Raw genomic sequence first — 16,520 nt, forward strand, 5'->3', positions numbered from 1 at the left:
TGCATAACTCGCTCTCATTCGCAACAGAGATACCTCACCAGTCGCAGCTTTGGTTTAGTGACTAAAGACTGTTTCTATGGTGGTGGTAATTTCTCTCCCTGCGTCTGCTACTGAAAGGCATTTCTTTCTTTATAAACACTTCTCCCCCTAATCTTGATACTTCAAAATAGCAGCCTAGCAGTATGGTAATGTAAGCCTATTCCTTGTTTCCCTGAGAATCCATCCTGAACTTAAAGGACCATACTAAGAAAGCTCAAAGAAAACTTAGGTACAAGTTTTAGGTACAAGGCGCAAGGTACTATGTATGTCCAGTAGCATCCGCTCTGAAATACTTGCACCAGAATGAGCAAAAAAACCAAACCACACCAACAATTTATTGTATTTTTCAAGACCTCTTGGGCATGCTCCTTTACACCAGACGGTACTGCATTCCCACCTCAAGCATTAACTTTAACTTGTTACAACTGCTTCAGGAACACAGGTACGCAGAGACAATTTATATTTGATATATGCACATAATCAGTCTCTTAAGCTAAAGGATGTTTTAGGATACACTTGAACAGCTAGTATGGAATGAGTATCACATGCTGTCATTCAGTTCCTGTATGAACAATTTAGCCTGACCCAGTACTGTAAACTCTTGTCCAAGGTAACACTTCAAAAGCTAGCGCATCAGTGCAATACATGAAGATCTCACCTAAGAGATCCAGGAAAAGGTAGGGATGACTGAAGACAGTCAAGTCAGGCAGGCACAGCCACGCCTATTTCCCTTCACCTATCTTTTTAATCTGTAAGAAAGCTCCATACCCTGTAATACAACAAATTACAAAAGGCGTTTCTCTTCTCCAACCATTTTCAAATCGAGCAAGTAACTGGACCAGCTATTACTAAAAATCAGTCTCTTATAGACAGTTATAGAAGATTCTTCTTTTGAGTTTTATTTGTTTGTAGCAACATGAAGTACGTTTCCACTTAGTTATTTTAGTGCAACAAGGAAATCCATTACCTCAATAAGCTTCAGCAAGGTGATCTATACTTCTATATGCAATGGAAAAGATTAAAGTGTCTCCCTTTGTTGCATGACAGTTTAAAGCTTCAAAAATCTAAGTAAATAGCTCTCACTGAATTAAACAAGCAGACACTTTGCTTGATTATGAAATGCTTTTGCTGGATGAGCTAAGTGTTTTCTGCAGTAGAGCAATTCATTTGTAAGCCACAGGCACTGCTACAAGAGTGGTATCAGAGTAGAAGTGGTGAGATTTTAGCAGTCTGTGCAAGAATTCCACTCTACTTTTTGCAAGTTGCATATCTTGAAGATACATTCTCCCAGTTGATCACATTCCAGATGGCTTTCAAATAATCAGGTCGAACATTTTTATACTGAAGATAATAAGCGTGTTCCCATACATCGATTCCTAGCAAAGGAATGAGACCTGTAAAAAAACCAAAGGAGGATAAACTTTGTAAATCTGTGAAAACACGTTTTACATGTAGTGCCTTATATTGCATCCCGAAGTTGTACCCAATTTCTGAGTCTTTATCTGCAGGAAGACAAAGAGCTCTCCAGCACACAGGTGCTTATTGCAACATTTTACAGAGTTGTTTGCTCTCCACTCACATATATTGCATAAACCAAAAGAGGTGATTAAGATAAACACCTATGAATACTCTAGAACTGACTTGAAGACATAACTGAAACGAGATAAAGTCATTTTTGAAAGGTTTACATCTTTTGCACGGTTATGCAAGCATTTTCATGAAAAGTTACACCATGAAGGAGTCTCTTGCCATGCCAGTTTCCTTCCAATACTTTAATCACAAGTTATTAATTGTCTAATTACTTGTCTTGCTTTTGTGCTAAAATATCCTTCTCACTGCATTTTTAATGGGGAGTTTTCATGGGGGGAGGGGTGAAATTTACCCACATTATGCTGTATGTCCCTGTAATAATTTTTCTTTTCTTTCCTACTGATAAGCAATACACAGACTGCTGACAATACATGAAATTCCTCACCATTCTCTATGAATTCTACAGAACATGTTTTAAAGATATCTGCAATAGGATTTGGACAAACAGCCACCGCAGGCAGGATTCTCATTGGCCATAAGCTCTTCCCTCTGTCAAGGGTGTCCAGCCTGCCATCATCACTGCCACGTCACTCTAAGCAAGCAAAAATACCTTCAAAAGTGATCATGGCCAGTATTATGCTGCTGTACGATTTATCCCCATCCAAGGCTTATTTAACTGACACGCATTACTCTTTACCAATATTAAGGGAGCAGATTATAAGCCTTCCATTTTAAACCCAGCCTACATAGTAACGAGAGTTACTCTGTACACCTTCCCCTCTCCTGTTGTCTGGCCTACACTGACAGGTCTGTCAATAGCCCCTCCGCCACAGAAAACAATCTGAAGGCAAGAGGCTTAATCTTCCTCCATACAGGCAAGATACTCCAGTTACTCAAAAATAATCCAAAGGAGCCTAAGCTAAAACTATTGTCTAAGAGAGAGCACTTTCACAATATGCCCCATCTATCTCCCCTTTGACTAGACAGACTTTAAATCCTACTGCTCCTCACAGTTTTTAAGTCCTGCTTTACAAATGCTGTTTTAAAAACTGCAACTGTTTTTCACTTCTGCTAGTAGTGATATTCAGTTTTCCAGCCCTATTTATCCAGCAATTTCTTCTCAGCATCTGTCCACAAACCCATTTTCAGATCTCATACACTTGCCTATGAAATCTACAAAGAGAGGAGTGGAGGGGAAGGAAAGAAACCTGACCTGTTGTTCCATGCAAAGGGTCTTGATTTGCACAAGCTGCTATTTGTAGGCGCCCCTGCTCTTTGTTATAGCCAAGCCACCCCCAGCCTGATCCTTGAACACCAACTGATACAGCTGTCAGCTTCTCCTTGAAGTTTGCGAAGGAACCAAAGTCATGCTTGATGGCGTCCATCAATTCTCCTTTAAAAAAAGCACAGAAAGATCACAGAACATCAGGTACTTAACATCCTTCAATTTCCAGATATCACCTGGAAATAGAAGGAAAGAGGAACAGAAGCATTTGGGCTCTGTGGGAAGGAAGTGTCTAGACAAACAGAGTAGCTGCATCATTAATTAACAGTTCTGTCCCAACCTGCTTAAGAGGGCAAGCAGACTGAAAAGAAATTAGTGCAGTAGTCAAACATGCTGTCCTCAAAGACACAGTCAGGGTGCTAACAACAGGACACTCAGGCGTTTACTTTCTTTTCTAAAAGGAAAGGGAATACCACAGAGGAGGACTAGGAAAGAAAGTAAAGAGCTAGTTTGCATATCTAAAAGGGCAACACTAAGTGGCTGCGATTTCTTTGTCTTAATACAAAGAAATATTTGGACATCTTTGTTATCAATATAATGAACCTACACATAGTAAGAGGTATTTAACCGCTTCCCTCGAATTTTAGATTTACATCTGCTTCTGCAGTTAAGTAGTCTATTTGATATGGGTAAGTAGGCTCCCTGATTAGATCTCTTCTTTATTATACAGTTAAGCTAACCTGTGCTGGAGCAAAGGGAACAGAAACTAGAATTGTTTAGTATAACAATGCACTGTCAAACTATTTCCTTTCCCCTACACCCTAGCACACTTGTGGTTTTCAGATATTTGTTTGCTAAAACCTGAAGGTATCTACACTCATCTCTAATTAGCATGTGTAAGAATACTTCATACAGTGCAATGCTGGAGAATTCTTCATTCCTTCCACCTTCAGACAGATGGTCTTGAAAATCTCTTGGCGATAGCTGCAAGTGCATCTTAAGAGAGGCTTTAGCAGGCTTCCTACAAAAGCCTTGAACCATTCAGTTGAAACTGAAGGATGACATTTTAGGCTTACTGACTTTCACAGAAACTGGGAGACAAAAAAATCAAGGCTTTAAAGCATCTTTTCTGAGAACGTCGTCTAAAAACAAGCTCTATCAGGAATGGACTGATAACAGAACTGCTTGTTGAAATTTCAGCTTTGAAGCTTCAAAACTTTATGCTCTAGTCTTAACTAGATCATCTTCAGAGCATCTTTGTACTTCCACAGTAGAGTCAAAAGTCACAAGCAGATGTCACCTATGAACGCTGAAGCGGCATACAAAGCACCTGAAGCCCACCAATTTACAGACAGGCATATACACCTCATTCAAAAACCCACAAGTTCATCACAACAGCTTTTGTGAGATCTGTATTATAGGGTGTCCTGGTTTCGGCAGGGACAGAGTTAATTTCCTTCCTAGTAGCTGGTACAGTGCTGTGGTTTGGATTTAGTATGAGAATAATGTTGATAACACACCGATGTTTTAGTTGTTGCTCAGCAGTGCTTACACTAGTCAAGGACTTTTCAGCTTCCCATGCTCTACTGAGAAGGCTGGGGGTGCACAAGAAGCTGGGAGGGGGCACAGCCAGGACAGCTGACCCAAACTGGCCAAAGGGATATTCCATACCATGTGATGTCATGCTCAGTATATAAAGCTGGGGGAAGAAGGAAGAAGGGGGGGACGTTCGGAGTGATGGCATTTGTCTTCCCAAGTAACCGTTAGGCGTGATGGAGCCCTGCTTTCCTGGAGATGGCTGAACACCTGCCTGCCGGTGGGAAGCAGTGAATGAATTCCTTGTTTTGCTTTGCTTGCGTGTGTGGCTTTTGCTTTACCTATTAAACTGTCTTTATCTCAACCCAGAAGTTTTCTCACTTTTACCCTTCCGATTCTCTCCCCCATCCCACTGGGGGGGGAGTGAGCGAGCGGCTGTGTGGTGCTTAGTTGCCGGCTGGGGTTAAACCATGACAGTCCTTTTTTGGCGTCCAACGAGGGGCACAAAGGGTCCGAGATAATGACAGGTTTGATTGGAATGTGCTAGATCAAATTTATACCTGTTATAGCTGTTTAGCTATTAATTGGCAGGCTCCTGTGCTTGCCATGGGGCTTGCTTGCCTTACTGTATATTAGTCTAGTGCTCGTTAGTGGCTGCTTTTTGCTTTCGCTGCTTGCTGTACTGCTGTACTGGTTATCATCATATTCTACTGTGCCTGGGAACATTTTGATAACAGCAATGGCGATGTGCCTGGGCTGGCAGATGGCCAGGGCATTGCTGCTGTTTCTGTGCTGCTGTACTGGACAGGCTGGAACTCCAGCGTGAACTCGAGTCAAAGGGACTGTGACCTGTGGATGAGTCCATGCGGGAGCAGGACACCCCAAAGCGTCTGTGGCAGTGGATAAGCCCATGCCAGAGCAGGTACATCTTGAAGCGTCTGTGGCCGCAGTTACGTTTGTGCTACAGCAGGTTTACTTCTGAAGGGACGGTGGCTGCGAGTAAGGCCACGCTCGAGCAGGTATATCTCTGAAGACATTGTGGCCCATGGAGAAGGCCGTGCTGGAACAGGTGCATCTCAAAGTGACTGTGGATAAGTCTATGCTGCAGCAGGTGTACCCCTGGAGAGACTGTGGCTCATAGATAAGGCTCCACTTGGAGCAGTTACAACCCTAAGGGACTGTAGTCTGTGGATAAGTCCAAGCCGGAGCAGGGGCAAGGGGAGGAGTTCATTGCAATGTTAAACCCTACGATTTGATCTGAAGGGACCAGGGGTGGAGACTGTAATGGAAATACTTTAAATTGTTGTAACCCATGATTTGAGTTGCATGTTATAGAAATTACTATAGCAGGAACCACTCGAACCAGTGGAGGACAAGCCTTACAAGAAGCAGTGCAAGTGCAGCAGTGACCTGACCTGAGCTGGCTTTGGTGCCCAGTAACTCCATGCAACACACCACCTCTCCTGGCCTGAGTGACCACCATCACAGATGGAGCCCAAAGCCACGGACTAAATGAACTCAATGGATATTTCATGGACATTTCTGGACATTTTACAGACATTCCACAAGGGTGGTCCATAGACTAAGGGAATGATATCTGTGTATTATATCAAAGGATGGAAAGCGGGGCGGGTGGTTAATGAGGTTGTACTGGAAAACATGGGACTTGAGCATGACGTAGATGGTATAGAATAAGGGGTGGATACTGTCCTGGTTTCGGCAGGGATAGAGTTAATTTCCTTCCTAGTAGCTGGTACAGTGCTGTGGTTTGGATTTAGGGTGAGAACAATGTTGATAACACACCCATGTTTTAGTTGTTGCTAGGTAGTGCTTACACTAGTCAAGGACTTTTCAGTTTCCCATGCTCTACTGACTGAGAAGCCTGGAGGTGCACAAGAAGCTGGGAGGGGGCACAGCCAGGACAGCTGACCCAAACTGGCCAAAGGGATATTCCATACCATGGTCACATGGTCAGTATCTAAAGCTGGGGGAAGAAGGAAGAAGAGGGGGACGTTTGGAGTGATGGCGTTTGTCTTCCCAAGTAACCGTTACGCGTGATGGAGCCCTGCTTTCCTGGAGATGGCTGAACACCTGCCTGCCGATGGGAAGGAGTGAATGAATTCCTTGTTTTGCTTTGCTTGCGTGTGTGGCTTTTGCTTTACCTATTAAACTGTCTTTATCTCAACCCAGGAGTTTTCTCACTTTTACCCTTCCGATTCTCTCCCCCATCCCACTGGGGGGGAGTGAGTGAGCGGCTGTGTGGTGCTTAGTTGCTGGCTGGGGTTAAACCACGACATAGGGCCTTTACCTTTAATTGCAGGTCACTTGTAGATAATCACTACTCTATCCTCCCAAAGGGGATTTCTTTCCTTTAGGCTTTAACTGCTAAGCTATCCCTATTTCAAATTGGAGCATAAATCCAGTCACTAGGTTGGGTGGTCTGCAGCACATTTCTTCCTTTTCTGAGAATCGAGTACATATATGGCAACTTAATTAGCATAACTTTGGAAAACTATTTTCTCATATGAAGATGGAAAGGACAATATGCAGCAATAGCCAAGTATTTTGCAGTGTACACAATCAGATTTAGAAATTCAAAATACTTAGCACAGGGCTAGCTTTTTATATTCTTGGCTTGCATCTGAAAAATGCTGAATTCCTTAGAACTGTGATAACTGTCATATAGACAGGCAAATTAACTCCGAAAAATAAAGATCCTTTAGACTCTTTCAAAGAGAGGAAAGATCATCAGTTCTACCGGTCAATTAAAATTGACGCAATAAACCATCGTAACAAGCGCTAACCTTTAGGCTCTCCTCCTCCGTTAGGAGTAAGGTTTGTCCAGAAGATGGTGTGATTGATATGACCCCCGCCATTGAACTTCAGCGCAGGCTGAAGTGACACTTGAGCTGTAACATCACCTAAGGATGCAGAATATAAAAATACATAGATAAATAAAAACATCATCATCACCACAGTAGTCACTAAGTGCCACTAAGCTTCCATCGATCTCCAAAATCTTTCAAGTCTTACTAGTCTATATCATGTCTATGGAAAAGATAAGGTTTGTGACTGTTATCCATATTTTAGATAGTCACTGACATAAACCACACTAAAGATTTATCTTTGACCTTTTCTTATCCTGTAATGATATATGATCTGCCAATATTGCACCTATCAGGCAACCTATATTACGCATGTAAGATCTACTGCCATTCAACAGCAGAATAAAGCAACTAGTAGAGCCAAAACATTTTAAGGACTCAGCACTTGTAAATTGCTCAGTATTACCACTACAAGACAAGAACATTGTTCACCCATTAGCTCACTGATTTGCAAACCAAGAATTTTTTAACTTCTTAAACAATTTACAGGGCAAACAGTTTGTGCTTCAGAGAAAGTTGATGAGTACAGTGACCATGTACACGAACAAAATATTCTTCTCCCTCCTATTTTTTGTTTCGTTTTGGTTTTTTTGGAATGAGGTACTTGCAGGAAGAGATAGCAACCCAGATCAATTTACTCCACATTACAGAACCCTGCATCTGAAATCAAGATCAGACAGCCCTGTACTTCCTCCCTCTCCACAAAATGTCATATTCCTTAAAGAATTCAATGGTGCCTTGTGTCTCTAAATGGTGCTGCACCACTTCAACACAAATGTTTTGAATGCTATCATAGCTTTTAAAATAACTGAAACATTTCAAAGGTTTTTGAAGCTTCTTCCACCACTCCAATACATTCTCTAATAAGAAATCAGAGGGGCAGCTGTTTCCTCCACTCACTTTCAGGAATGAGTGGTAGAAGTCTTCTTATAGCAATAAATGAGTCATCTTAACACAGACATAAAGGCAAGCCACAAAACAGCAGCACACCTGTTACTAAGGTTTTAATACAGGATTCCAGGTTCTCAGCATCTCCTCATACCCTTCAGAAACTACAAAAGCCTTGGTAAGCTTCATACTAATAAAATATCTGGATGAAGCTGTTCCAATATAACTCCCAAGTCCCCCAAAAACACAGAATTCAATGCTTTGCTAAAACAAATTACATTAGCACTCAATCACACACCCATGGCTTTTTGGTTTTGCTGGAAATGACCACTGTTATAGTAAAGAGTTTCCTTAAGATGCAGAAACTAAAGTTTTCTACAAACTTAAGAATAATTTTTTCCCTACACCAGTTCACTTTCACATGCAATACGGTTTGGTTCCCCCCCCCATTCAGAAAAATATCTGTGGGTCAAAAAATAGTCTATGACCGTATGTGATCTTTGAATCTCCAGTCCTAATAACACCCAGAGCAACAAAACCAGAGGGGTACAGGACTGGAACAAAGCATCCAATGCAGCTAGTACAAACACTATCTGCTGAATTCAGGTATCAAGTTAAGGATGAGACAACTCTCGCACCCAGTCAAACGGCATCTTTGGGACATTTTCCTTGAATTTTGCATGCCTTAATGACAGTTTTAAGTTCATCCAGAACACACAACATATCACAAGCCAGAAATCCAGAAATAACCCAGGATGTCTTTAATGTCTTTATCATGGTTTATTCCACCATTCCTTAGAGGAACCTATTCCCTGGGACCACTAGGAACCAGAGATGGCATTGTCCTCAAAACACAGTATCTGTGACTGTCGGATCAGTCCTGCTGAACTTTGCACTGGAAAAAGACAATGGGGAAAAAAGTAACTTGCCCTTAAGTTACAGCAAAAGTACCTTGGAATTTATTTGCATACAGAGTCCCCGGCCTTTGCTCCAGCTTACCACGCTCCTCAACACAGACATGGAGGACAATTCAGTAAACCAAGACAGGCAGCTTAGAGGTGCTCCAGAGACTAGTCAGCTCAGTTTCTCAGTCTACCAAGAGTCATTTGTTTCCTTGTAAGAGCAGTAAGTAAAGCACCACAGGTCACATGACTGTCAGAAAAGAGCAGGGAAAATTCTGGTAGGCACAAGTTTTCACTGAAAGTAAGTTCACAGTTTATATCCTTCTATTAGCTGATCCTGCACATTTTGATGAACCAGTAATTAGAACCAGCTTATGCTGAAACAAATAAAGTCCTGTGCTGCACCCTATCACAGAAGTGCATACTCATTTTCAAATGAGCTGACAACATAAGCCAACAGGACTCAACCCAGGACAGCTTTTGAGTTTTCTAAGCAGATATAGATATGTGAAGACATTAAAGATGATCTGAAGAGAATACTTTACTTTCTATTGCTGAACAAAAGCCCTTGACAAGGTTCTGTTATCCAGAAGAGATATTAGATAGTGATTAGATGTGCTGTGTAACCCAACACTGAAAGGCAGCGCAGAAAGATTTTTGATCATTCTCAGTTTTTAAGCATGAAAAAAGAATGACAATACTGAGAGAATGAGGTGGCAGTTCAGACTTTGTCCTTTCCTAAATCCTGGTCTTAGAAGTCTTTCTAATGAGGGTCAAAATACTACACACAGTATACTGGGATACCAATTGGGGGGGGGAAGCCACACCAAAACACACACACACAAATATCGCAAGCAAGTATTTGTCTGCTTTGATGTGCATGACCACCACCAGTACATTATCCATTTGCAAAATAACGCCTGCAAAATCCTTAGGGGAAGATTAACCTCTACCTCTAGATACACCATTTCCAACAGTAAGTGATGAAAGCCTATCAAAGCATAGTATTTTTAAAAAAACACCTCAAAGGATCCACAACACTGCAGATGTTTCTGCTAACCACAAATTCTGCCTCCACTAGTGGCTGAAGCCTTGGTCATTAAACAGTGTAAGTAACATCAGCAGCAGATCTATTGATTCCTTATAGTTCAGGTTCCCTCCTCAATTCTGTTTGCACTAATTAAATTTCCAGAATACAACTTTATTGGATCCACCACTGGCAGGACAAAGCAGCAGCCAATCTTGATTGCCTGATTCTTAACTGAACCTCATTAGTTCATTAATTTAGACTGCACAAATTATTTTTAGGCTTATTTAGACACTTGAAAAATCTCTAAACTTTCACAGGTAACCAACTTTCTCTGTTCAAGCTCACTAGTGTTTATCAAGGGCTACAGGGTTCAAGTTTACTCAGATATTGACAATTCTCACTTTCATCCAAGCCCAAGCAGTTAAATTGCACTGTGAACCCACCTGGCAACCAGACAGAAATAAGCCTATGAAGTAATCACTTCTTAAAGGTAAACTGATACTCTTTAGAAAGATCATAGAATCATAGAATCATTAAGGTTGGAAGAGACCTCTAAGATCATTGAGTCCAACCATCAACCCAACACCACCATGCCCACTAAACCATGTCCCTAAGCGCCTCATCTACACGTCTTTTAAATACCTCCAGGGATGGGGACTCAACCACTGCCCTGGGCAGCCTCTTCCAATGTTTCACCACTCTTTCAGTAAAGAAATTTTTCCTCATGGCCAATCTAAACCTCCCCTGGCACAACTTGAGGCCATTTCTTCTCATCCTATCATTTGTTACTTGGGAGAAGAGACCGACACCCACCTCGCTACAACCTCCTTTCAGGTAGTTGTAGAGAGCGATGAGGTCTCCCCTCAGCCTCCTTTTCTCCAGGCTAAACAACCCCAGTTCCCTCAGCCGCTCCTCAGAAGACTTGTTCTCCAGACCCCTCACCAGCCTCGTTGCCCTTCTCTGGACACACTCCAGCACCTCAACGTCCTTCTTGTAGTGAGGGGCCCAAAACTGAACACCGTATTCGAGGTGCGGCTTCCCCAGTGCCGAGTACAGGGGCACAATCACTTCCCTGCTCCTGCTGGCCACACTATTTCTGATACAGGCCAGGATGCCATTGGCCTTCTTGGCCACCTGGGCACACTGCCAGCTCATGTTCAGCTGGATCATCACAACAGAAAAAAACTCAGAAAATATTCTGCCTTCTTAAAAAGATATACATGTTATTTCACACATTTTCATCAGCCCAACTCAAAGACTGAAAGATTTGAAAAAAAGCATTTAATGTGTTTCAGCATTGCCCAGCTAGAACAACTGTAAAGTTTTCACAGAAGTCAGTGTATCTCAAGATTCAATTTGAGATCTTAAAAAATTCCATGATGGCTTACTCTATATTTTAATGTTGTACGCTAGCATGCAAGTTATGTGACTCCTTAATCTGATCCACTGGCATAACTGACACCCAAACTCAGATCTCTTCACCGGCTGTCGTATACATTAACTGCACATTTGTCTTACCTCCATTTGTAGGCAACTAAGATTATTTCACAAGTGTCAGCAGAGCATCTGATGTGAAAACAATCAAGGTGCACAAATTTTACTTTACCTAAGTTTGTTACTAACCTTCCATTACAAGGTATTTGTTTAGTAAAATGACTGCAATTTCCTATTGACTCAGTCTTTGGTTCAAGGTACTAATGTAAATATGGACTAAATCCACAACAATCAATGAATTTTCTTCTAGTTTTACAGTACTACAGAGAACAGAGTTCATGCTTTTTAGTTACACTTAGTTTCTGATTATCAGCACCACTGAAGCTTACAATGAAAGCTTGTTCCTAATAACATTTCACTTTATTAAAAAAACCAAAACAAAACTTGAATTAGATAATCCAAAACTTTTAAAAGAAACTATTTCCCCTGGAAAGAAGGGCTATCCATTTTTTTTCCTCCTGTATCATCTATGTCAACTAGCTTCTGTCTCATCTGTTGACCGTGGATATACAAACCTTTTGCCAGTGCCTCTTTGTATTTCTCCTCCGCAACATTCAGGTTGTTCACGTAGGTGGCATGATGTTTGCTGTGGTGCAGCTGCATGATCTCTGCATTAATATGAGGTTCAAGAGCACCATAGTCATATGGCAAGTCAGGAAGAGTGTGCTTTTGCCTAGAGACCAAGGATCCCAACGGTGCTATCAACTTGGCACCGCTTCTAGAAGAGAAAACACAGAAGGAAGTAGTCTTATTCAGTACTTAGGCTTTACCACTAAAACCACGACTGTTACGACCAGCTGCTCTAAGTACATAGTGTGGTATCTTAGATAAAGAAGTCAAATTTCCATTTTTCCAGAGCTCAAAGCAAGCACACTTTGTAGCTTAACTGCAGAGATGAATTCACATAAAGATCACAGATCTAGGGCTTTGCACTGTGAAGCTGCCACTTCTCAAATCAAGCCCCCCAAGCTGCTGCAGAGCCACATGCCCTCTCACTCACGCAGGCAAGGCAAAGATAGGGAGAGGAAGGGAAAGCCAGCAGCAACACGCTGACATTCAAAGCTTCACCTAATCTTTATTGATTAAAAACAGAAGCCAAGATGTCCCTGGTAAATCTCTCTCCCTCACTATGCAAAAGGTCCCTGCATTGAAAAATAAAAAGGTTGAAAAACCCACAGTCACTGGGTTCCCAGGGCTGAACATCTTTAGCATTAACATCTCCTGCGCCAACACACATGCTTCACTGTCCCTATGGCAGGTAGTGGAAAAACCACATGCTGTGTAAGGACAGGGCAGCCTCAACGTCCAGCACAGAAAACCACGTAGGCTCTGGTTACCCTTCCCCATTTTAACACCTCGCACTTGTCACAAAACATGACAACGACCGTGATAAAAGGAGAACCGCTAGGCTAGGAGAAACATCAACTTCTAAGGCCCTTTTACGTTTAGCTGGTGACCTTGGCATACACCAGGGTCAAACCAACAGCAAAACTCTCTGAGCCCTGAAGAGAGACCAAACGCGGCGACCCTGCCTAGCAAAGACGAGAGGATCTGGCAGCACCATGTCAAGCAACGAGAGCCCCTCGGCAGAGTGCGAGGGCAGAACCTGGGAGGGTGAAAGGACAACCGCCAGCAGCCCCCCGGCCGCGCCGCTGCCCGGGCCGGCGCCGAGCCCTACGGAGCAGTCGGCAGCAGCACGACCTCCCTCCTCCCGAAATGGCGGAGAGCCGCTTAGGGGCAAGGAGGGGGCGACCCCACAGCCTCCTCCTCCTCCCCTCCCACCCATCGGTCAGCCGCGGAGGGCGAGGGCGGCCCGGCCGCCGCCTCACGCTGCGGGGCTCTGGCCGCCATTACGCTCCCCAACCCCCCTGCAGCCCGGCTCTCACCTGCCCGCCGAGGCGAGGTGGCACAACATGGCGGCTATCTCGCGGCCGGGCGCTACACCGACGGCGCAACGGCGTCTTCGCCCGCCCCGCCGCCAGCCCCCGCCCCAGCGGGGCGGGCGGCGCCGAGGGCGGGCAGCTCAGTGGGCTGAGCTTCGCTCCCATGGAAGGTCGGTTGGTCTTGGGCCTTGCCCGCCTCAGCTGCTGAGGAGGACTAGCCTAAGAGGAGCCTCTACCAAGCAGAAAATTGCCTGCCAGGAGCTTCTGCCTGTTATACGGCTGTTGGGCGCCAGAGAGGATACAGCAGCACAGGACAGCCGTAGTAAGCTCTGAAAACCTTCCTGGCAAAGAAATGTTTCTGTCAGTTTACTGACAGGACCAGCAGTGCTTACAAATACCTTTCCAGCTATTTTGTCTACAACTTACTTTTTTGGGTTCACTTCTGTTCTTTTCCTCATTTTTGTGTGCATCTTGTTTCCCAACATCTGTTTTCCTCCTGGTAGCAGTTGAACAGGCCTTTAGTGCTGATGAAAATCCTTTGTTCAGGTAACTTAACCCCATCAGCTAAAATAATCGGCATAGTTAGTGCAAATGAGTTCGGAGACCCATTAAAAATTGGTTCTCCAGAATGGTCAGTGAGGAGAACTCCTCCCTCAAGAGTTAGGAGGCACTCTGCAGACAAGACAAACATTAGGTAAAATTTGAATTGTACGGAAATCATCTTGTTACCCCAAAACCCTCAATCTTTTGGTTTTTGTCATTTTAAACAAACACGTATATTCCAGTATCTTACAGAACCCACATTTACCAGACTATAAAAACACAAGTTACAAAAATTCAGTGGGGGTTAGGTCTGAACAATTTTCTTGAAAATAAACTACCTTATCTTAGAAATTGCCAGGAAATCCATCTGGAGACCCGCACAGGGAATCTTGGCCCGCTGTGAGGCACAATAGTGTGTGGCTGTCCCCCTGCTTCTTGAAGGATCCTAGAAAACCATGTTAATTTACTTTCACCTATCAGCCAGCGGTACTCTCTGGAAATGTGAGCAGTGAAAGTAACTGCTTTATCAATACATACAATAAAAGGTTAATTGTCCGAAATGAACAGGAGGTTTGGAAACAAGATTTTCCCCTGAATGCTGAAAATCTATACAGCAAGATTTAGGTAGTACCTAATTTTAAAGAGGAATATGTTGTATTTATTGGTGATCAATAAAATGTCATCTTTTGTTAAAATGAACCAGCTACATTCAGGATTATTAAATGTCATAATATAGGCATTGACAGCCAGGCAAGAACATGAATATTACTAGTTTTAGCATTTCTCTATATATTATTATACTGCAATTCACTAATGCTTTGCAGTAAGTGTTCTAAGAAAGCAATTCTATGATGCATTTAGTTATTAACTGGTGCAGTTGCTGGGTTGCTTTCATTTTGAAAGAAATCAAACAAATAAAATACCCTCTAAGCAGAGAAAAACCTTACCTTACAATGGTTCCTTCAACAAGTTAATCTAACTTCTAGTCTGAGGGTATAATTTGTATTTCTGATTTTTTTTAGCTCTTTAGCTAAGCTTTAATTTTTTACTATTTAAGAATTAACTACCACACATTCTTGAGAAAAGATCATCTTTATATGAGGTTTTAAGACATGAATGTCCTATAGTAACTGACAGATTTAAGTAGCAAGCTGTCATCTGAAAGTGATGCATTTTTTTAACCTTAGCACAATTAACAGCAATTACTATAACTCCAAAGGTATTTTACAGCCTTCTAATTCCTTATACTAGGTGAAAAGATGTCTACCATTTTCTTGGCAAGAGTTGCTTTCGTATTTCAGACTGAGATTTGAACCACGACCACAGATTTCCCCGCAAGGCTTTTTACCATCTATATTATCAATTAAAGTCATTGTTATAATCTATTATCAGCATTGTAAGCTTCTTAAAAGTATTATATTCTACCACGTACAGGATCCACGATGTATATATACACGCACTATGGATAATCAAGCAATACGATACTAAGACCAAATGTAGTATCACCAGCAACTACAGATCTAGATCACCATCAGGGATTTTTGTAAACTAGAGATTACTTTGGGTGCCAGATGCTGGTACTTTTTGGTATAGATAATTGTCACTTCCCTTTCATGCATTCAGCTAGTAACTGCTATTTTTCAGGCAATGAGGGCTAAACTAATGTTCAAAAAAACCACCAGGTATCACCAATGGTATTTATGCTTCCAGTAACAACTACTAAGTGGTTTTAATATATTTAAGTGAACCCTATGAAATTAAAATAGCAGTGGTACATGGACTAGCATGTCTCCAACACAGATGACAGCAGCTAGTAGTATTTTAATTACATCCATTTGACTTTCACAATACTACTGTAGATGCCAATTCTCCTATAATATGCCATTTAAAAATGGTACCACAGAAACCCTTATATATAATCTAGGAATTTATTGTAACTGTGTAAATTTGAAACAAATTCAAGTATGTCCTAGAACTTCAGAGAAATACTGCTTTCAAACAAGAGTCTCACTGTTTCCAGTGAATTGCAAAGCTATAAGCTATTTACTATTATTTTAGTGGCTACATATGAGATAACTAATAAAATTATCTGGTAATTACAAGATTCACAGGTAGAAAAATGTTGAAACTGGACTAAGTCTACCCGAAAATATACTAAGTACTTTTATTCTCCCTTTGAACAGTGCTTTTTCATCTCCTTGCTTATGTGCTACCATCACTAAACTAGTAGATAGAAAATAACCACCAGAAATTCAGGTTCTGAAAAATTTGTGACTCGTTGCTACTGAACAACAGAAGTATGCTTAAAGGTAATTTTTTCATTCTCTGCACCTGTTAAGAAGTCAGTTCCCTCAGGTAGGCATTTAAAAAACAACAGGAGTCATATCTGGTTTAAGAGGCTGAATTACTAACTCCTTAAAGTTTTGTAGTTTAATTTGTATATTTACCTGTTGGATACTTCCTAGCTTTTTGTTGTTGGTTTGTTTGTTTTTAATCTTTATAAAAGCCAGGTTCCAACTCTGAGGTTTACTTTTATTAACTTTCCCCTTTTTTTTCTTTGTGCCC

The 16,520-nt window shown here is 41.9% G+C and overlaps 1 protein-coding gene across 1 annotated transcript; it reads right to left on the reverse strand.

Annotated features, from left to right (window-relative positions):
* Positions 1–1,201: 1,201 nt before the first annotated feature.
* On the reverse strand, positions 1,202–13,511 carry SOD2 (superoxide dismutase 2). Its single transcript, XM_076333926.1, has 5 exons — positions 13,416–13,511; positions 12,045–12,247; positions 7,135–7,251; positions 2,783–2,962; positions 1,202–1,433 (listed from the first exon to the last, which is right to left on the reverse strand). Exons 1-5 carry the CDS (start codon positions 13,442–13,444, stop codon positions 1,288–1,290), a joined length of 675 nt encoding a protein of 224 aa, XP_076190041.1. The 5' UTR covers positions 13,445–13,511; the 3' UTR covers positions 1,202–1,287.
* Between the last annotated feature and the right edge of the window lie 3,009 nt (positions 13,512–16,520).

Source organism: Aptenodytes patagonicus, chromosome 3 (genome assembly GCF_965638725.1).
Source record: "Aptenodytes patagonicus chromosome 3, bAptPat1.pri.cur, whole genome shotgun sequence".
Classification (NCBI taxonomy): domain Eukaryota; kingdom Metazoa; phylum Chordata; class Aves; order Sphenisciformes; family Spheniscidae; genus Aptenodytes; species Aptenodytes patagonicus.